The sequence below is a fragment of the Canis lupus genome, chromosome 2, assembly GCF_011100685.1.
Source record: "Canis lupus familiaris isolate Mischka breed German Shepherd chromosome 2, alternate assembly UU_Cfam_GSD_1.0, whole genome shotgun sequence".
NCBI classification, from domain to species: Eukaryota; Metazoa; Chordata; class Mammalia; order Carnivora; family Canidae; genus Canis; species Canis lupus.
The window spans coordinates 28,744,471-28,766,264 of record NC_049223.1 but is presented as its reverse complement, the minus strand read 5'-3'; the positions used below and the strand labels follow the sequence as shown (position 1 = coordinate 28,766,264).

At 44.4% G+C, this 21,794-nt stretch overlaps 1 protein-coding gene across 7 annotated transcripts in view; it reads left to right on the top strand.

The window, feature by feature from the left end:
- The window catches only part of PFKFB3 (6-phosphofructo-2-kinase/fructose-2,6-biphosphatase 3), an 86,691-nt gene extending 71,729 nt beyond the window's left edge, over positions 1 to 14,962 (top strand). For 3 of the 7 annotated variants that reach the window (XM_038530183.1, XM_038530185.1, XM_038530187.1), the window contains one exon: positions 832 to 3,502. Coding sequence is in view for 6 of the 7 variants with exons in the window: in XM_038530185.1 (XP_038386113.1) it covers positions 832 to 876 (45 nt within the window). In the remaining variant the exon portion in view is untranslated. Of the gene's footprint in view, positions 1 to 831; positions 3,503 to 14,803 lie in introns of those variants that run through there. The other 4 variants (XM_038530184.1, XM_038530182.1, XM_038530188.1 and 1 more) reach the window with 4 other exon arrangements.
- Positions 14,963 to 21,794: the final 6,832 nt, after the last annotated feature.

Here is a 21,794-nt window from a genome sequence, read left to right as displayed (position 1 = left end):
CCCCTTAACCCTGCCCCCTTTGCACCGACTTGCTGGAGACACTCGGGATGGGAAAGAGCACCTTCCCAGATTGGGTTTCCTTTCTTTGTGGGGTGGATTGAGGTTGGACAGAGAGCCCGCCGCTGGGCAGTGGCAGCTGCCATCTGTCCCCAGCTGATGGGAACACTTTTTTTTTTTTTAAGGGGGTTTTGAGACTGGTCAGCTTCACACGGGGTGGGACTTCCAGCTACGGTTGCTTTTGTTAGAACAGGAAGAGCTTTAGTAATACTTGCCTGTCCCTGCCTGGCTTCCTCGCCGGGGTTGTCCCTGTCCCCACCCGCCAGCCCGTGGCACCCGTGTCCAAGCTGCCCAGCCCATGTTCTGGAACTGAGATTCCAGGGGCCGGAGTGTGTGGTCTACTTGAGCCACGTTGGGAGGAGAGTCCTTACACTTCTATGAAGGAAGGCGCCATCCCCCACCCCTCCCCATATCTCCGCAGGCGGCAGGAGCCCTCCAGGTACAGGCGGGGGCAGTCCCAGGGCTCCCAACAGTCCCCAGAGCCCCGACCCACGAGAGCTGCCTGCTGCCCCCTGCCTCCTAGAGGCAGATGCCAGGCCTCTGCCCCGAGGGCCCTCTCCCGGTGACCCGGGCCTAGCTTCCACCACGCTCCTGCAGCCCACCTGCCCTTCTTTCCACCTGTTAGGCCCTGGCGCTCTTCTGGGGCCATGTCCTTTGTCTGAGGGAGGGGGGGTGGTCTCGACTGCATGGCTTCATTTAGTCTTTGGGTTTAGGAGCCTAGTGGATGGTAAGTAATAATTCCCCTTCCTCGCCCCTCTCTTCTCCTGGAAACAGAACCTGAAAGGCACCCAGAGCGGCATCGACGCCAGGACCCACTGAGGCAGCCCCGTCGGTTCCATGCCAGTTCCATTCCTACCGCTTAGTTAGTGCTTTTCCATCTACCTGAGGCCAGCGATCCCAAGGACTGCTTCCAGCCCCGGGTGGGTGGTGTGGAAGCGGGGCCCGCCGGCCGCAGAGAACCGTGCCCCCCACCCGCCAGCAGCGGGGCGGCCCAGACCCCAGGAGGCCTCTCCTTGTGTGCGCACACGTGTGGAATCCGTGCTGCGGCCACCCCCGCCCCGCGCTCTCCTTGGACTTGCGGACCCTCCACGGGGCTTGGGAAGGACAATGAGCCGTGGAAGACGTGGGACGAGCCCCTCCCCAGGAGGGGATGTTGGCCTCCATGCTGTTTCATTTTGTTGTAGTTTCTATGATCCTGACCTGGTATGTCCCCAGCTTGGGGAGGTGACGCTGGCCCCACAATCCTAAATTTCAAGGCAGCCTAGATCCCAGTTGCTGAAGATGAAGGGATGGTGAACACTTTCACAGGGCTCTTCTGTGCCTCGGGGCCTGGGACGCCGCCCTGCGAAGGAAGGGTGCGGACGGGTGCGGGGCGGGGGCCGCAGGTGGAGAGGGGGGCGGTGAGCCAGATGCGCCTGTGCCATCAGCAGCCCCCCGCCGCGGGTCCCCACGCCCCGCCTCTGTTCTGCCCCTGGAGATGCTGACGGACAGTCTGGCCTTGTAGACAAGAGGAAATAATCTTGCCGGCATAGCCCTGGGGCTGCCGTCCTGCGAGAACCGAGGCACCCGAACCACCCGTGAGGTGGCTCCCCGGGGGCCGCTTGCTTTTGCACTTTCTAAGTGGCGGAGCGCGAGGCCGGAGGGATGCACCTTCTCTGGAGGACCTTGGGTGATGTCTGGGTTTCGTGCCCTGGGAGGCCAGAGCTCCATGGGGAGTGGGGCATGCCGCCCGCACAATGGGGAGCTCTGGGGGACCCCAGTCCACCAGGCCGGGAGCACGCTGTTCGGATCATTGCAAGGCTGACCCGGCACATGGAGTAGAGGTGATCAGGGGTCCGGCCTCCTTCCTTCCGGGATGTTTGTCGCCTCCCTGTGTTTCCGGGGAGGGGACAGTGGCCCAGCCCAGGCCTCAGCTGCGGCCACTTCCAGGAGGCTGGCTGTGGTCTCCTGGCAGGACTGAGCTCAATCCTGCGTATTTTTGTGGAGCATCTGCTGTACACCTGGCACGCTGCCGGGTTGCTCGGAATTCCGAAGAAGAGAATGTCCTCGCCTTCGTGGCTCCTGTGGCATCTTTGGGGGGTGGTTCAAAGCAGGGCTTGTGGGACATACGGTTCTGAAGACCTATAGTGTCTGCCTACTGGTTTCTCCTTGCTGCCTCCGTGGACTGGGGACCAGGAGATGTCTTGAGGCCCAGAAGAAAGGATTTGGAGACTCTGGTAGAATTTGTCCAAACGACCCTTTGAAGGATCTCTAAAAGCTGGTGCCAAAGGTCACTTCCCTTGCTCGCCCTCTGCTTTCGAGCCTGACAGCCTTGCCCCTCCTAGGTCTCGAGGCAGGTGCTGGGAGCGGGGTCACCGGGGCTTGGGCATCCAGAGCGGGAACCGGACGATGCGCGTTTCCCTGCTTGGGGTTCGGTGGGAACCTGGGGCGTGCTTCAGGTACCATAGAGTCCCGTCCATGGGGTTCACACCGAGCCATTCAGATCCTCCCCCCATTCTTCCCCAGTGGGGCACTTTGCCCGAGAGGATGTCCGTGTATCCCAGTTCCTGTGCAACCGAAGATGGGTTGATTTCCCTTTCCTGCCATCCCGAGTCCCGTCAGATGGCAAGTGTGTGTGCGCACCAGCACGTGCTTGTAGGTTGGTCGTAGTTTTTGACAGAAGGGCCTGCGGCTCTGCTCTTGAGAATGGCCTTCTCCTTTTCATGCTGGCTGCCAGAGCCGACTCGGAGTCTTGACCCTTCCCAGCCATCAGGTGCACCCCCCCTGCCTGACTGCTGAGTTCGGTCCCTACGGAAGCTAACATCCTGAACAGCCGGCTGTAAAGGCCCAGGTGGGGCGAGAGAACAAACACGGACGAGGAGAGAGACCTCTGAGAGAACAGAATGCTGTCCGGATGAAAGCCGTGATCTGACTTGAGGCGCCGGACAGAGGGAGTGTTTGAGCTGCAGTCACGGGGCGCCTGCTGCTCTGGACTCTTGCCTCTCACCCCCCCCCCCCACTCCACCCCCTGAAAAATATTCGGGACCAATTTTGTTAACTTGGCATAAGTTTGTTTTTGGGTGGGTTTACCCCTGCCCGTAATTCTGTCCTGAGACCACGGGCGAAGCTCATCACTTGTGGGGAGAAGAGACACAACCACACCAATGATGTTTTCGTTTGTAATACTTGAAATTTATTTTTTTATTATTTTGATAGCAGATGTGCTATTTATTTATTTAATATGTATAAGGGAGCCTGAAAATAGAAAGCTGTATAGATTGGGTTTAGTTGTTCGTTGGTTGGTTTGGGGGCCTTTTACGTGTGACTTAAGACTTCTCTGTGTTCTGTATGTTGTCTGAATTAATGACCTGGGATGAGGCTGTGCCAGCTTTCAAACAGGGGATGCTTTTCAGAAATTTGTATATTTTGCAATTGCCGAAACAATAAAATACCTGGTTGAAATAAGCGGATGAAGTATACCTCTGATCCTTCTCTGGGGGTGTGGGGGGTGTGGTGGTGGTGACACTTGTGGTCAGTGCACCAAGTTTCTACCACTGGGCTCTTGACTGACCTACCATCCATCATCGTCCTTTAACCAGGACATGCAGGTCCTGATAGGTCCTGGTGGACTAGAACCCCCAGTTTACAGTAGGGTGCCCTTTGGGTTCTATGGGTTTTGACAGATGCATACCGATGGGGTGTCCCATCACCACATACAGAGGCCCCACGTTTTGTGTTCCCTTCATCCCATACCCTTGCTCTTCAGCCCGTTCAACAGAAGCATGCTCATGCAAGCATTGCAGCTCATGATGGCCCTGGGCAGAATTAGAGGAAGGCATTTGGTTTTAGGTTCTGGGTTCCTTTCACTTTCCCTGCCTTCCCCCTACCCCCTTGTGGCCCTTTCAGTTTCTACTGGGGAAAAAACTCAGTCGAACTTCTAGGGTCACTCTGCTACTATTCCTGAGCAAGTTATTTTGCTTTAGCACTTTTGTCTCTACGGATGAGGACTCTCTCATACAGGCAGGGTCGAGGGCTGGATGAGAACACGTGAGTGGCCGGAAGGCAGCCCTGAGTATCTCCTTCACACAGGGTATTGATGACCGACAGTGCTCTCATTGGGTCCGACTTTTCTCCCATGGGCGCCCCCTGTTCTGCTCCAGAAATAGACCTTGCTCCCAAATATTCTTTCCGCCTCCCTTTCGCTTTCTCAACCCTAGCTGTGAAGAGAACAGGAGTCAGCAGTTGGGCACCTCTATTCCAAGGTTATCTGTAACCAGCGTGGTGGGGCCAAGCGCTTTGATAAAGGGCCTTGGCTGGCAACAGGGAGTGCAGGCAGCCGCTGCAGGCCGGGCCTGACCCACGCTTCAGGCCAGCCTCTCAAGTTCTGAGCCCATGTTTGAGTGCTCGTTATGCGTTGGGTGCAGGGCTTCGCTATGTGGCCTTCACAGATGTGGGTCTTTGCCCCTAGATTGGGGCTGATGTCTTAGGTTATCTACCAAAGAAATTAGAAGGTGGTCCTAAAAGAGGTTGTATGCATACTTTTTTTTTTTAAGACCCCATTTATTCATGAGAGACACAGGCAGAAGGAGAATTAATCAGGCTCCGTGGGGAGCCCGATGTGGGATTCAATCCCAGGACCCCGGGACCCGATGTGGGATTCAATCCCAGGACCCCGGGATCACAATCTGAGCCAAAGGCAGATGCTGAACCACCCAGGTGCCCCTGTTTGCATACTTTAAAGTCCTGGGCCTACCAGGTGATGGGAATCTGCAAGTTTCCTGACCTTTTGGGCAATCTCCTGAATACATCTGTGTGTCACCTTGGGCCAGAGCTATAATGACTGAATAAATATTGAGGAAAGGGTGACCAGGTGGGTGAGTGGGGGAAGAGAGGCAGAAAGCTGCGGGAAGGCGAATGCTAGAAGGAAATTGATTCATTACTGAGGTCCTACAAGCCACGCTGTGCCTCTTTATACCTTGAAAACCAGAGTAGGAATTCCCCTGGAGCAGATAAAGCTATGCCAAGGACTAACCACTACATTGCGGAGGACTTAGTTAACCATCTTCAGGGACTGTTACTGTCACATCTATTTTATGGATGAAGAATCTGAGACTTAATGAAGGTGACTTAGCCCTTGCGTTGGCAGGTAACTTTTAGTGATTCAAATCCAGGTATCTGGGACTCTAGAGTTGGTGGCTTTAACCATTAAAAAATGTTCCCTTCATGTCTCCTTGGTCTTTCCACAGTAAAGTGAGTTAGCAGTGGAAGCAGGGCGGCTTTAAGCTGCTTGCCTGTCGGGCTGGGAGGCATGGGCGTTCCCTCCCATCATGCTCCCTGTGGTGCTCAGCTGGTGGTCAGATGGTCAGGATCTTTAGAGAAGTCATCAGCAGAAGATGGGAGCCATGGCTCAGATTTCAGAAATCCCCAGGTAATATCCAAAATCTATCTTGGCAGGAGTTCCTCCCAAGAATTGTATTGGCACTTCCAAGAAGTAGCAGATAGCACTGTGCCATAAAGGGTGGGAGGCCCGGGAGGGGTGGGGAGTGGGCAAGTGGGTGCTCAGGGAGGTTTACCTCTGAGTAAACAGAGCTGGTGGCATCACTCTTCTGGGGACCTGGGCAGGACCTGCATTCCTGATGCTAGATGCTCCCCCCCTGTAGTCCAGACCTGCTGGTGGGAGCAACCAGCTAGTCTGACTCTCGTCACACTTTGCCCTCAGCTCCTTTAACATTTTTCTCACCAGCATTGTTGGGAATATTTTAATTTGGGATTATTTAATAAACCTAACTGAGAAAAATAGTCCAGTATTTGACAAGCAGCAGCTAATTAGACCATAGTGTTGCACCATCCATTTGAGCAAGGTGTTAAAAAGTATCAAACTATTAAAAAGGAGAAGAAAATACTGGGTGGACAAAAATCAAGCTTAAAAGCTATAAAAGAAGCCACAGAGGAAACACTGAGATTCCACAATGTAAATACTTCTAATTTCAAAGTCATTAGCCACCGTTGTAAGTAAAAGACTGTAGGAAAGAAACCTAATGGTGGTGGGGAGGTGGGTGGGCTCAGTGGAGAAGTGTCCCCTTGTGCAACAGGCTTCATGACATTGCGTTGTCAATGAATCCTCAATGCTGGGGTCAGGTGGGGGTACAGGTAAGCTCTTTCCAGGCTGCAGGCATCAGAGTAACTCTACTTCGACATGTTGGATCACTGAACAAAAGATGCCTCACCTGGATATTTTGGCAACTGCATTTGGCGAGTAAAGGACAGAGGGGACACTCAAGGTCTGGGTGGGACTCAGTTCATCTCCAAGTCCTGGCTGTGTGATAGAATTCGGGGACTGGGGCGATGAATTGACCAGGCAACCCCAGGCTTTGGAGATGGATAGTCTCAGGTCCATCTCTTTTCCCACCACGTTCTAGATGTGTGGCCTTGGACAAGTTCATGTTTTTTAACTTGTTTCTCAATCATAAAGTGGAGAAGTTCATACCACATTTTTTTAAATAAGATTTACTATCTTTTTTTTTAATTTTTAAATAAGATTCACTATCAATTTTTTATTTTTTTATTTTTATTTTTTATTTATTTATTTTATTTATTTATTTATTTTTTTATTTATTTTTTTATTTTTAAATAAGATTCACTGTCGATTTGATTTTCACACAAAGCAGAATGAACCATCTGCACATCCAATGCAAGAAAAAAGTTGAACTTTTGGGTGTGTTAAATGTAGACGAAATTTGTCCTTAGAAGTGGAGAAATACCATAATTACTTTTCAGACTTTGTGAGGGACTTTTATAAATGAGACCTTGACAGAGTAAGCACCCAAGTGATAGCTATTAATCTAATGATGCACATCAGATGCTTCAAATGCAAAGCAGATATTGTTACTCCCACCTTATAGAGGTGTGGCTGAGGCCGGGAGAGCTGAAGGATCCTGCTTGATTTTTGCCTAGCCACTACTAGGGGTAAGCCCCAGGCTGGTTAGACTGCCAAATCACGCAGCCTAAGAACCACACGGCTGAGCAAGGCCCTGCTGGATGAGTCACCAACCACAAGACTGGGGCCGAGTTGCATGTTAATTAGCGAGCTCGCTTTTGTGTCCTGGGGCTATGGAGAGGTCTGTCTGCATCCAAATGAAGAGCAGATTTTCTTTAAAGGCCTGTGATTCAGGAGGCTTGCAGAGCCTTGAAGACCAGATATCCAGTGTCTAAGGTTCTGTGTTTTCCTCCACTCACCTCTTCCAAATAGGGCCTATAGACCAGCGTCTTTGGGGCTATCCTATTCCTGGGTGTACATGAAGACTTTCGTACACGAAAAGACTTTTCGTATCACACACACGTAGATAGTTTTAGGGGAATAGATTTACAGATCCTCAACTTCCATAGTCACTCTTTTTTATTATTTTTTAATATATTTTTAATTTATTTTTATTTTTTATTGGAGTTCAATTTGCCAACACATAGCATAACACCCAGTGCTCATCCCATCAAGTGCCCCCCTCAGTGCCCGTCACCCAGTCACCCCATCCCCCGCCCACCTTCCTTTCCACCACCCCTTGTTCGTTTCCCAGAGTTAGGAGTCTCTCATGTTCTGTCTCCCTCTCTGATATTTCCCACTCATTTTCTCTCCTTTCCCCTTTATTCCCTTTCACTATTTTTTATATTCCATCACTCTTTCTAAAACAGCCTGAGAAGTTTACCCACCTTCACAGTTCATGTTTCTCTGCTTTGCAAACAAAAGGCAATCTCTCACCCACCCCAAAAGCAGTTACTAGAGTGCATTGCCCAAGGGTGGAAACAGCTCCTGGGCACCCAGCAGAGGGAAGCCTCCTTTAATGATTAACTCCAGACACTGTGAACGCCCATGGATTTCTTTCCTAACCTGGCTCTCTATTAAAGCTGGGATTCCGCTACTACTGGAATGTTCTAAATTGAGAACAAGTGAAGCACTATAAATTAGTACAGCAGTTCCCCGACTTTCTGGTCTCAAGATTTTTTTAGACTCTTAAAATTTCTAAAGATTCCAAAGAGCCCTTGTTGATATGGATTACTTCTACCCATATGTAGTGTATTTGAAATGAAAACCGTGACATTTTTTTAAAAAGACGTGTACTTAATAATTTATTTTAAAATAACAAACTCCTTACAGGTGATAAATGACATATGCAAAGCAACTGATTTTCAAAATAGAAAATATGCAGTGAGAAGAATGGCATTTGTATTTTTTTATAAATCTCTTTCAGGGCTAATTCTCATATCTGATTTTGGTATTCCATCTGTTGTGATATATTTATTGCTTGGGTTGAAGTAAGTATATAATGAAAATCTGGCTTCATACAGTTATGTAGATGAACATGAGCAGAGTATATTAATATCCTTTTCAGATAATCATGAGTATTCTTTGATCCTACACCCAAAGTGGACACATTATAGTGTTTTAAAATTTTGTTGGGGTGTTGGATCTGCAACGGTATCAGTGAATTTTTCATACTTTGTTACATTAAAATTCATTTGGTTGATCTTGCTCTTTGAATTGATTTTTTTCATCCATGCATAATTATATAATATCCAACATAGGTCATTTGGAAAACATTGGTTCACCGAGTTACAGAGATCTTCTAAATGCTGACACATTTCAAAACGTAATATTAAAAAATCACATTGATGGATATCCTTCTAATGCTCGCTTCAGCATCATATATACTAAGATTAATATCCTTTTAATCTCGTTAGAAAATTCTCGAAGCATTGAAAAACTATCAGTCTTGTAATGACAGATATGTTTTCTACATTTCTAATTTTTATTTCAAAACTTGAAATTTCCAACAAATACTGTCAGTTGTTTTCCATAGTGGTAGCTCACTGCATTTTTTAGAGACTCTAGGTATTGTTTTTACAATTTAAACGCCCCCCCCCCCTTATTGTAGAGTGGAAATCTGACAATTCCTATGCATAAATCCTTTCACTGGCCACCCATTTATTTCCCATAAGAAAAGGATAGGATGTTAGCATGGTGACAAATTCCCCAAGCCAAGGACCCTTCTGCTTACCTCTTAATCCCGCCCTCATGACCTCCAGACATTGCCATCCCAACTGTCACCATCCTGAGCCATGCCCTCCATTCTTGAACCTCTCCACTTTCTCCTTTCTGGCGGGATCACAAATATTTCCCTCCAATTCCACCAAGTCCCATTAATCCTTTAAGATTCAATCTGAGATGTCAGTCTTTGGGTCTGTCTTCCCTTCACCTTTGTGATGGTTAATTTTATGTATCGACTGGGCCATAGGATGCCCAGATATTAAATATCTGCAAGGGCGTTGTTTGTTGTTGTTGTTTTGCAAGAGTGTTTTTGGATGAGATTAACATCTAAATGGGTAAATGGCATAAAGCAGATTGCCCTGCCTCATATGGATGGGCCTCACCAAATCTGCTGAAGGCCTGAATAAAACGAAAGGCTGACCTCCATCAGCTCTTTTGGGTCTCTAGCTTGCTGACTGGTCCTGCATATCTTGGGATTTGTTAGCTCCCCCCCCCTTCAAATATATATATAAATACATATACATAAAGTGTACAGATTATAAACAGACTATTATGTAGCCATATGACAACATGAAGCTGAGTGTGGGGTGCTCTCAGAGTATGGAATGGGGAGGTGTCAGGGTTATCCTCCAGAGGAGCAGAATGAGTGGACTCTGTGTGTGTGTGTGTGTGTGTGTGTGTGTGTGTGTGTGTGTGTTAAGTACTCTGTAACCAACCACAGAATGAATAAGATGATGGTGAATGAGTGAGGAAAGGACCACCTTGTGGGGTCTCTCATCCTTCTGTTTCAGGTTACTTCCTACCTTTTTGTCTTTGTCAACCAAATTGTTTTTCACTTGATTGATCACACATCATATTCTCAGCCACCATTCTGATCATACAGTATTTGTTAGATGCTCTAACTATAGCCACTAACCAATGGGCAAAATGGAACCCATGCAACTCTGCACTTCCCTCTGATCCCAGGAGTCAGGTGGGGATGGCCTGTGTCCCTGACTGCTTTTGCAGAATCTGGGACCAGTTGGTCTTCCCCCAGTTGAATCCCTTCTTTTCTCAGACAACCATGATTTATTTAGCAACGTGGCCTTTAAACTGGTACAGGGTTCCCCCTGGGGATTTAGGGAAGGCCTTCTAAGAAGTAGGGGAAATAGCAATACTTTCTAGCCAGCTCAGATCTTGAAATCCCCGGTTTATGCTACCTTCATTGAATAATTAAGGGAGTCTTATTCTTTGTTTTGTGCCCTAGAATTTTCTTATGTCCTGGGGGCCATGCAGCTAAGTGAGATTTGAGATAGACAAGAGGTACATTCTCAGATCGGATCTGCAAAAGAATACACACGGAGTTTAAGGATTTTTGTGCCATATGCATTTTTTTTTTTTACAGGGAGAGTCATTTTGATATATTATTCCAAATAATATATGGTAGAATGAAGTGGTAGAGATGATAATTTTGTTTCAGTGTTTTGCCCTCTTCTATTTCTCTGCTAGTATCGGAGGATATAGCCTTCTTGTGAGAGAGTTCCCCTTGAAAGCAAAGCAGAGAATATCAGAAAGAAATATCGAATGCTAAAAATTAAAAACATAAAAACACGAACAACATTCTCAATATTCTCGAGCTGGAAAGAAAAGTACCTTTAAATAGTTGGAACAACAATATAGGTTAGCCATACATATTCTTTAAAATGTGATGGAGGGATCCCTGAGTGGCGCAGCAGTTTGGCGCCTGCCTTTGGCCCAGGGCGCGATCCTGGAGACCCGGGATCGAATCCCACATCGGGCTCCCTGCATGGAGCCTGCTTCTCCCTCTGCCTGTGTCTCTGCCTCTCTCTCTCTGTCTCTGTCTCTCTGTGACTATCATAAATAAATTAAAAAAATTAAAAATAAAAATTTATAAAATGTGATGGAAATGTTTTCTAGAACTAAAAGTATTTTCAGAAAACATTGGAAAAATCCCCACAGATAAAAACTTCTCTTGTCATCTGTTATGCTACAGAAGCTCCAGGACCGTGATGTCTCCATACCTACAACTTACTCTAAAATGATTGAGCTAAATTCACACACACACACATGCACAGAATGAATAGTAAAGCAAATGGAGTACAGTGTTGACAATAAGTACATCTGGTAAAAGCATATAGTTTGCTGTGGTTCTCTTCTTATTCCTGAAATTTTGCAATATTCTTATAATAGTCTTGCAAACAAAAAAGTGTTTTCTCAAGTCAAAGTCGGAAGCAGTTACTCCCTGAAATGTTCAGTAAAATAATGTCCAACATCAATATTTTTAAAAGTTAACTTTTTAAAAAACGATTTTATTTATTCATGAGAGACAGAGACAGAGAGGCAGAGACACAGGCAGAGGGAGAAGCAGGCTCCATGCAGGGAGCCCGATGTGGGACTCAACTCCAGGATCATGTCCTGAGCTGAAGGCAGGCCCTAAACCGCTAAGCCACCCAGGGATCCCCGCAAAAGTTAACTTTTCACATTGTCTTTACCACTTTTGATCTTCTGAACAGTTTTATTGAGCCAAATAGGATAAAAGATTACAGGTTCATTTCATCTTCAGGAATATAAAGGTCTAATTATTCAAACGGTTTTTGTTACAAAACTAAACTCCGAAGATGTCTACAGAGTTGGCTTTTAAATTGATAGACCAACAAGGACTAGAAAAGACAAAGCTCTGTCCAGTGTTTCTCACAAAACGGAAAGGGTGATAACATGAACACGTAGATATAGAAAATGTGTAAAATAATTTCTTCTTAAAGGATTTCATGAATTCTTGAAGAGTCTCTGCCATTTAAGGTGAGACTAAAACCTGTGATATCAAATCATGATAAAATATTTATTCTGATTACTGCCAATCCTCCCTATATTTTATATTCTGTGCAGTAATGTCTACCTCCTATTAACAAAAATTAAAATTCTGTGCCCATGGCCCGACAGACTAGATTTTAGATATGCCTGCCTTTCTTTATTATGAAGTGTATGTAGAGAAAATCGGAACTTGATGGCTAGTAGAAGCAATGAAGCTACTTCTGATTTTTACTTTGTTTTATCTTTTAAAAACAAAACTTAAAAAATATGACTATCCTTACTTTACAGAGTCATCATTTGTTTGGACCTGCCCAGGACACCTGGGTTCTGAAGGCTGTTTACTCACTAGCTATTAGAATAAAATCCACATAATTAAAAATTCATCAAACACTTACCATGTGCCTGCTTCTAGGATGCTGGACATTTTTAAGCTTAGGACCCCTACCTAGATTTATATATAAAATGAAGAGCTTAGACACCAATCTCTTTAAAACTTTGTCAAAAGATTTATTTATTAGAGAGAGAGAGAAAGAGTGGAGGGAGAGGGGCAGAGGGAAGGGGAGAGAGAGAATGTCAAGCAGACTCCCCACTGACCATGGAGCCCAATGCAGGGCTGGAGCTCATGACCCTGAGATCATGACCTGAGCCGAAATCGAGTCCGATGCTTCACTGGCTGAACCACCCAAGCGCCCCTAAAAGACTTTTAAATTTTAAATAGTTTTAGATTTACAGAAGAGTTGCAAAGATAGTACAGAGAGTCCCCATATGCCCTTCATCCGTCTTCCCGAATGTTAACATCTTACAAACATACGGCACAGTCATCAAGACTAAGAATTAACATTAATACAATACTATTAAAACTACAGACTTTGTTTGAATTTTCCCCAGTTTTTCCAATAGTGTCCTTTTTTTATTTTTGGTTCCAGCATGCCGGGTCAGGATGGCGCATTGCATTTTGCTCTGCTGTCTCCTAAACCTCAACCCATCTGTGATAATCTGTCTCTCCTCTTCTCTCATGGCCTTGATGCCTTTGAAGAGTGCTTGTCAGGTGTCCTGTAGAATGTTCCTTATTTGGGGCTTATCTGGTGTTTTCTGGTGATTGGATTAAGGTTATGCATTTTGGGGAAGAGGCGTGCAGAGGTGAGGTGACTCTCTCATCATACCCTGTGTGGGGGAAGATGTGACAACAATAGGACTTACTACTGGTAATGTTAACCCATGACTTGGAAGGTGGCATCTGCCGGTTTTTGCCACTGTCGAATTAGTATTTTTCCCTCTCAATGTTTAGTTATTTGGCAATGAGTCACAGTTCCCATGCGAGGAAGACCATTAGCTCCACTTCCAGCAGGGAGGAGTATCAAAGAATTTGTGGACATATGTTAAAACCACCGCAGTAATTAATATGTATATTGGGAGAGATACTTTGAGGACATACAAAGATTTTGGTTCTTAAAGTTTCAGCCTCTGATTTTAGTGCCCATGAGCCTATTTTCCTTGCAGCAAATACTATGATGGTCTAATGGCAATTTTTAAATTTTCCTTATTCCTTTTACACTTATTATGAGTAATTCTTTCCTAAGGAAAATTTTGCCTTTTCCCTATTTTTGTTTTTAATTCAACTGTGTGTTTATATCACTATGGAATCACAGATCTTCCTTCATAGATGAGGTTTTTTTTTTTTTTTTAAGATTTTATTTATTTATTCATGAGAGACACAGAGAGGCAGAGACACAGGCAGAGGGAGAAGCAGGCTCCATGCAGGGAGCCCGATGTGGGACTCGACCCCAGGATCCCAGGATCATGTCCTGGGCCGAAGGCAGACTCTCAACTGCGGAGCCACCCAGGTGTCCCCATAGATGAGTTTGTATGTTTCTTACCAGCTTTGTAGTTCTTCAATTTCCATGAACGACAGGCCTCCACTACCCAGAATATTAAGCACCTAATATACCTGACTGGGCAAGAGGTGGATCCCTGGGTTTCCACTCTGACCTACAAGTCAGCACCATCCTGGCTCATATTTTCCTCAAATGGCTTAACTAGTATGGCAAGATTTCACTTGGCTGTTCAGATGAAGCCTGTAGGTTGAAAATATTCTCATGGTAATGCACTGAAAACGGTTTTTTATCTTTTTAATTATTTTTAAAGATTATATTTATTCATCAGAGACATACAGAGAGAGAGGCAGAGACACAGGCAAAGGGAGAAGCAGGCTCCATGTGGGGAGCCTGATGTGGGACTCGATCCCAGGACCCCAGGGTCACGACCTGAACTGAAGGCAGATGCTCAACCACTGAGCCACCCAGGTGCTCCAGAAAATGTTTTTATAAATAGTACGTTCGGGGGAATCCCTGGGTGGCTCAGCGGTTTAGCACTGCCTTCAGCCCAGGGCATGACCCTGGAGTCCTGGGATCGAGTCCCACGTCGGGCTCCCTGCATGGAGCCTGCTTCTCCCTCTGCCTGTGTCTCTGCCTCTCTATGTCTCTCATGAATAAGTAAATAAAATCTTGAAAAAAAAAAAAAAGCATGTTTGGTGACTGTGCAGCCTGGAGGGGTTCGGTTTTAGCTATTCCGTGAGGCCTTCCCATGTGACGGGGGGTGGGGGGGTTAGCCCCGGGGCAAGCCCCTGTGGACCGCCTGTGACGTGCAAGGCTAAGTGTGGTAGGTATCAGAGCTAGCAGCAATCTAATGGATTCTCTAGGGATGCTCAGGTCCGTGAAGTTCCAGAACAGCCAAGGTAGCTGTGTGGAGAGGGAGGCAAGAGCTTCAGAGAACGGGAAAGAGAAGGGAGAGAGAGATTCCTTCACACGTTTGGAAATGGAGCACCTGCTGGTCTCAGCACAACACACTTAGCATCTTTTGTCCAAGACTTGAGGGAAGCTTGGTCCCAGACTTCTTTCTGTTGTTCTTAAATTCCAGAAGGCATCAGTGGATGCAGTGTCTGAGGAACGACAAGTAGAGAGAGAGTCACACACAAGGAGGGAGAAGTAACCCCCCGTGACGGATTCGGGAAAAGCCTCCTTCCCTTCTGCCAGGCAGCGAGGACGTGGCCCCTCTGAGCAGGCTGGCCTTTGGGCCCTGTCATTCGATGTCCTTTGCACACCGGAGCCCTAGAAGCAGGTACGTTTTCCTACCGGGGCCTATTCTCTTTTTCTAATTCACTTTGCACCTCGACTACGCGGAATGGGGAAGAAGGTGCGACATAAACCGTTAGTCTTCATTTTATAACATCAGGGCTGGGGAGTTGAAGGGTTGGCTCTGTTTCTTCTGCGCATCAGGGGACAGGGCGACCTCAGCTCAGCTGCGCAGGCCTTTCTGGGCCTCCGATCCCTTACCTGGACTAACAAAGCACTAGACACAGGCGACTCAGTGAAGCAGGTTTAGGGACCCCTTGACCCAGCTCTCCGAGGGAGCTGGACCACCACGGGCCACAGGAAGGCGGAGTTGGTCCGAGTGGAAGGGAATTCCTGGGGACACTACGGTGTCCCTGGAGCAATCTGCTTGCTCACTCTGTCTCAGAAGGAAATGAACTGTATTCCAATTCAGACCACGCCTGACAGTGTGGGCCCAGCACCTGGGAAAAGCTGCACTCGGCAGGTGTTCTGGGTCAGTTGGACCCGAAAGTACACCCTAGCCCAGTCAAGAATCTGGGCTCTGTAGCACATGGTGGGCCAGCAGATTGTACGTGGACAAGTCATTCTGGGTCTTTTAAATCCACAGCTCACAAAGGATTAGGGTGGAGCAGGTAAGGACAAAGGTGTATCGCCCTGCCGTCTGGGGCCCCATGTCCTGAGGATGGCACTGTGCCCAAGTGCCAAGAGTGGCCTCAAATCAGGTTCATTCACTCACTCACTCCAAATTCATGGAGTTCCCATTATGGCCCAACACCGTGCTACATGCCAGGAGGAACTTTTATAGGAGTTGCAGGAGAAAAGCATTAGTTCTTATCAAAGAGAAGTGTAGGGAGCCTGGGGGGTTCAGTGGCTGAGCATCTTGTCTCCAGCTCAGGGTGTGACCCCGGGGTTCTGGGATCGAGTCCCTGCATGGAGCCTGCTTCTCCCTCTGCCTGTGTCTCTGCCTCTCTCTGTGCTTCTCATGAATAAATAAATAAAATCTTAAAAAAAAAAAAGATTAAAACCACAGAACACAACCATTTCATCTCAGAGCAGACAATCACTTAAAAGAATGACAAGAAGTTCTTAGGGGCTCCAGCATGCTGAAGAAGAATACATCAGTTTTGCAAAGTCGGGTGCCCAGAACTTTTGTTGAGGTGGCAACAGCTAGCCAGCATGGGTAACCAGTGGCTGGTGGGGTTACCCTTCCCTAGGAGTCTGATATTTGAGAGAACAAGGGAAGGGAGAGACCCGAGGCGGTTATATGGATAAACCGGAGGCAATCTGCTTGCATTGGTTCACTGGAAGTAGAAACAAGATGTCTAAATGGTGGCCTTCCTGCCCTGCTCCGCCAGCAGGGCCTCACCTCCTGCTATGTGTCACAGTGGGACCGGTGGTTTTTTTTTTTTTTTTTTTTTTCGGGTGGAAAAGTCTAGTTTGGTGTCTGGGGGAGAAAACATCGTCAGCTCAATAAAAAAGAGGCAGCATTTCTTTTACTTTGGGGGCCAAACCTCGAGCCTCTGATGTGAGGGGCTTCGCATCTCAGACAGCCCGATTTAATTGCTGCACAAAGCTCTTTTCTTTGTGGGGAAGAAGGAAGAGGACTCCAACAATTAGCCCTCTCAAAATGTAGGTCTATGAAAACAACCGGGAGGAAATAGGCAATGACCTCCATCCGCCCACTGCTCTGGGTTAGTCCAGGGGAAGGCAAAACAAAGGAAAACACATCTAGTTGGTTCAAGAGTTCAGCTCTCTCCCTTCATTAGGAGAAAAAACCATCTCTCTTTTCCTGGCCCGTCTGGAGCTCTGTTCTCATTCCACTGCTGTGATGTTTTATCTTCCAGGCCTTTCCTAATTGAACCTTTCTGCTTTGGGCAGGCATATCTCCTATCTCTTCAGCGGTCAGGTTGGGTGCTCAGACAGTTCTGGGAATCACTAGAAGCGCGAACTTGATTTTCTTACCAGAGAACATATGAAAAATGGTCCCAAAGAACAATCAGAAGTACTGTCTGATGCCTACTCTGGGCTAGATGTTTAATTTTAGGACATTGCACCCAATCTTCTCCATAGCTTAATGAGCTACTTCTCTGTTCCTTTTCTATTTTATATTGTTAAAAACAAGATAACAGCTTCCAAGGGGAGTCAGTTGTGCTAAGCTCCATGTCACCAAAGCAAGACTTAACTTAATTACAGCTCGGGCTCTCCCAGAAATGGAATCCTAAATTTGCGGGTCAAGAATCTTCCGATCAGCACTGGCTAGGTCATGCGCGTGATAGACCCCTGCCACCTCCTGAGGAAAGTGACCTTGCAATAAACAACATGCATTTTTTTTTTTTTTTGGCTTAGTACAGCCTTGTTCCCACTCCCCTCTGCCTATAAAAGTCTTTCATTTTGCGCAGCAACTCAGAATTCCTCTTTATCTTCTAGATTGGATGCTGTCCTATATGAATGGATTTTTGCTCAAACTCTCAAAAATTGTAATAGGCCTCAGCTTATCTTTTAACAACATGTATGAGAGAAGTCTGGCTCAAAGGTTAAATAATTTTGAGAACTTGAATAATTTGCCCCAGATCACACAGATGGTCATGGGTAGAAGGGGAATGAAAGCAGGGAACCACAGTTACCAGGTGGCCTTAAAGCCAACGCCTTTGTTCTTTTGCTGGATCCGACTTGATTAGAGAAAAGTCAGTGAGTTTCCAGAAAGAGGAGAAACCCTGTGGGAACAAGATTGTGAGATGGGAAAATGGACCTTTCCTTTCATTTCTGTTCATGTGATTTCCATGGAAATGTAGTCACTAGTCACTTTCACTTTCCTGAGCCGGTAGTGTAAGGTCTGAATTTTTCTGGCATGGTAATACCATTCTCTCTCTTTACTTACTTAAAGTGTTACATTTATAATTTTAATAAATTATAATTTTAATGTTTTTTAAGTTTAAAAACATGCATTTGGTTCCTGATGTTGAGTTCCTAAAGACTAACTCTCATGGGAGTGTGTTTAATCAGTCACCTTGAAAACATTTATTGAATCCCTATTATATGTAAAGCACTGTCTTTATTTATCACTTTAATAATTTAAAATTTTTTTTATTTTTTAAAATTTTGAGTGTATTTAACACACAATGTTATATTAGTTTCAGGTATACAATATAATGATTCAACAATTCCATACATTCCTCAGTGCTCATCAAGTGTTCATCATCAAGCCCCTTTATCTATTTCACCCCATCCTCCCACCTACCTCCCATCAGCAACTACTACTTCGTTCTCTGTATTTAATGGTCTTTTTTGTTTGTCTCTTTTTCTTTATTTCTTTTCTTGCTCAAATTCCACATACAAGTGAAATCCTATGGTATTTGTCTTTCTCTGAGTTACTTGCTTCACTTAGCATTATACTCTCTGGCTCCATCCATGTCATTGCAAATGGCAAGTGTCATTCTTTCTTATGGTTGAGTACTACTCCATTGAGTATATATACCATGTCTTCTTTATCCATTCATCTATTGATGGGCACTTGGGCTGCTCCCAGACCTTGGCTATTGTAAATAATGCTGCAGTAAACATAGGGGTGCATATATCTTTTTGACTAGTGTTTTCATTTTCTTTGGGTAAATAGCCAATAGTGGAATTACTGGATCATATGATTATTTTTAATTTTTTGAGGAACCACAGTGGCTGCACCAATTTGCATTCCCACCAACAGTGCATGAGGGTTTCTTTTTCTCCACATCCTTGCCAACACTTGTTATTTCTTGTGTTTTTGATTTTAGCCATTCTGACAGGTGTAAAGTGATACCTTATTGTGGTTTTAATTTGCATTTTCCCGATAGTGGTGTTGAGCACCTTTTCATGTGTTTGTTGGCCATGTGTATGTCTTCTTTGGAAAAATGTCTATTCAGGTCTGTGTATTTTTTTATTGGGTTATTTGCTTTTTTGGTGTTAAGTTGCATGAGTTCTTTATAAAATGAATATTAACCCCCTTATCCCATATATCATTTGCAAATATAATCTTCCATTCAGTAGCTTGTCTTTTTTTAATGGTTTCCTTCACTGTGCAGAAGCTTTTTATCTTGGTGTAGTCCCAATAGTTTAATTTTGCCTTTGTTTCCCTTGCCGGAGAAGATACATCTAGAAAAATGTTTCTATGGCCAATGTTAAAGAAATTACTGTCTATGTTTTCTTCTAGGAATTTTGTGGTTTCAGGTCTCACATTTAAGTCTTTAATTCATCTTGAGTTTGCTTTTGTATATGGTGTAAGAAAGTGGTCCAGGTTCAATCTTTTGCATATAGCTGTCCCAGTTTCCCACCACCATTTGTTGAAGAGACTGTCATTTTCCCATGAAATATTCTTGCCTCTTTTGTCATAGATTAATTTGCCATATAATCATAGGTTTATTTTTGGACTCTTTATTCTGTTCCATTGATCTATGTATCTATTTTTGTGCTAGTACCATACACTTTCAATCGCTGCAGTCTTCTAGTATATCTTAAAGTCTGGGATTATGATACTTCTAGTTTTGCTCTTCTTTTTCAATATGGCTTTGGCTATTCAAGGTTTTTTGTGGTTCCATATAAATTTTAGGATTATTTGTTCTAGTTCTGTGAAAAATGCTGTTGGTATTTTGATAGGGATGGCATTGAATCTGTAGATTACTCTGGGTAAGTATGGACATCTTAACAATATTTGTTCTTCCAATCCATGCGCATGAACTATCTTTCCATTTGTTTATGTCATCTTCAATTTCTTTCTTTTATAGTTTTCAAAGTACAGATCTTTTACCTCCTTGCTTAAGTTTATTCCTAGGTATTCTTTTTAGTGCTATCATCAATGGGATTGTTTTCTAAATTTCTCTTTCTGCTGCTTCATTATTAGTGTATAGAAATGCAACATATCTCTCTATATAAATTTTGTATCCTGTGACTTTCTTGAATTTATCAGTTCTAGTGGTTTTTTGGTGGAGTCTTTAGGGTTTTCTATACATGATGTCATGTCATCTGCAAATAGTGACAGTTTTGCTTCTTTCTTACCAATTTGGATGCTATTTATTTATCTTTCTTGTCTGATTGCTGTGGCTAGGACTTTTGGTACTATGTTGAGTAAAAGTGGTGAGAGTAGACATCTTTTTCTTGCTATTGACTTTAGAGGAAAATCTCTCAATTTTTCATGATTAGGTATCATGTTAGCTGTGCTTTTATATATATATGGCCTTTATTATGTTGAGGTACATCCCTCTAAACCTGTTGTGTTGAGAGTTTTTATTATAAACGAATGTTGTGCTTTCTCAAATGCTTTTTCTGCATATATTGAGATAATCATATATTTTTAACCCTTTTTCTTGTGATGCATCATGTTGATTGATTTGTGAGTAGTGAACCACCCTTTCATTCCTGGAATAAATCTCACTTGATGTGGTGAATGATTTTTTTAAAAATGTGTTGCTAGAATCATTTTGCCAGTATATTGTTGAGGATTTTTGCATCTATGTTCATCAGAGATATTGGTCTGTAGTTTTTTTTTTCTGTAGTGTCTTTATCTAGTTTTCATATCAGGATAATGCTCACCTCTGGAATGAATTTGGAAGCTTTCCTTCCTCTTCTAATATTGGAATAGTTTGAAAAAAATACATGTTAATTCTTCTTTAAATATTTGATAGAACTCACTTCTGAAGCTGTCTGGTCCCAGACTTTTGTTTGTTGAGAGTTTTTTTGATTACTGATCCAAATTCATTGCTAGTAATAGGTCTGTTCAAATTTTTCAATTTCTTTCTGATTTACTTTTAGAAGGTTATATGTTTCTAGGAATTTATCCATTTCTTCTAGATTGTCCAATTTGTTGGCATATAATTTTCTATAATATTCTCTTATAATCCTTTGTATTCCTGTGCTGTTGGTACTTATTTCTCCTTCATTTCTGGTTTTATTTATTTGAGTCTTCTCTCTTCTTTTTATAATGAGTCTGGTTGAAGGTTTATCAAAGAACCAGTGCCTGGTTTTATTGATCTGTTCTATTATTTTTTAAGTCTCTATTTCATTTATTTCTGCTCTTATTTTTATTATTTCCTTCTTCTACTGGCTTTGGTAAAGTCTATGTTGAATGCTGTGAAAGATATAAAGATGGCTTATATATTGCCTGAGCCCTCAAAATTGGGAAGGAGATAAAATAGTGTAACACATAAAAATCTAACCTAAGCCATAAGGGATCATATGAGCATGTTGAACTAAGCCAGTGCCTCTTAATTTTGGCTGCACACCAGAATCACCTTGTGAACTTTACTGAGTGCTGAGGTCTGGTCCTTAACCACAGAGGTTTTGTTTTAATTGGTCTGGATGCACCCTTGCCCCTGCACCTCCTCCCCCTCCATGGCTGTTCTTTCAAGTTTCCTAGGTGATTCTAATGTGCAGCCAAGGTTGAGAACCACTGAACTACAATAACCCAAGGTATCTTTTCCAACTCTCAGATTATGTAAGTCTAAATTGATGTGAGGAAACCTTGGATGAAACCACCAAACTAAATATTTTATCTCAGTGAATCGTTGTAGGGATTATTCATCGTCTTCCCTCAGTCTACGGCAGACCCATCCACCCATCCACCAACCACCATTGCCTTCGGAATGAAGTGCCTTCTACATTTACAGGGAGGAGACCCTTGCTCCTTCTACAATTTAATTTGTAGACTGCCTTGAATCCATACTTCCTAATAGCTTTTTAACAAATACATGTTTGTTGGTTTATCTAGTTTTCTTTTTCTGCTTCCCCGTTTCCAGGTGTTGTGGTAGGTGGGTGTGATGGTCTCTTCTACA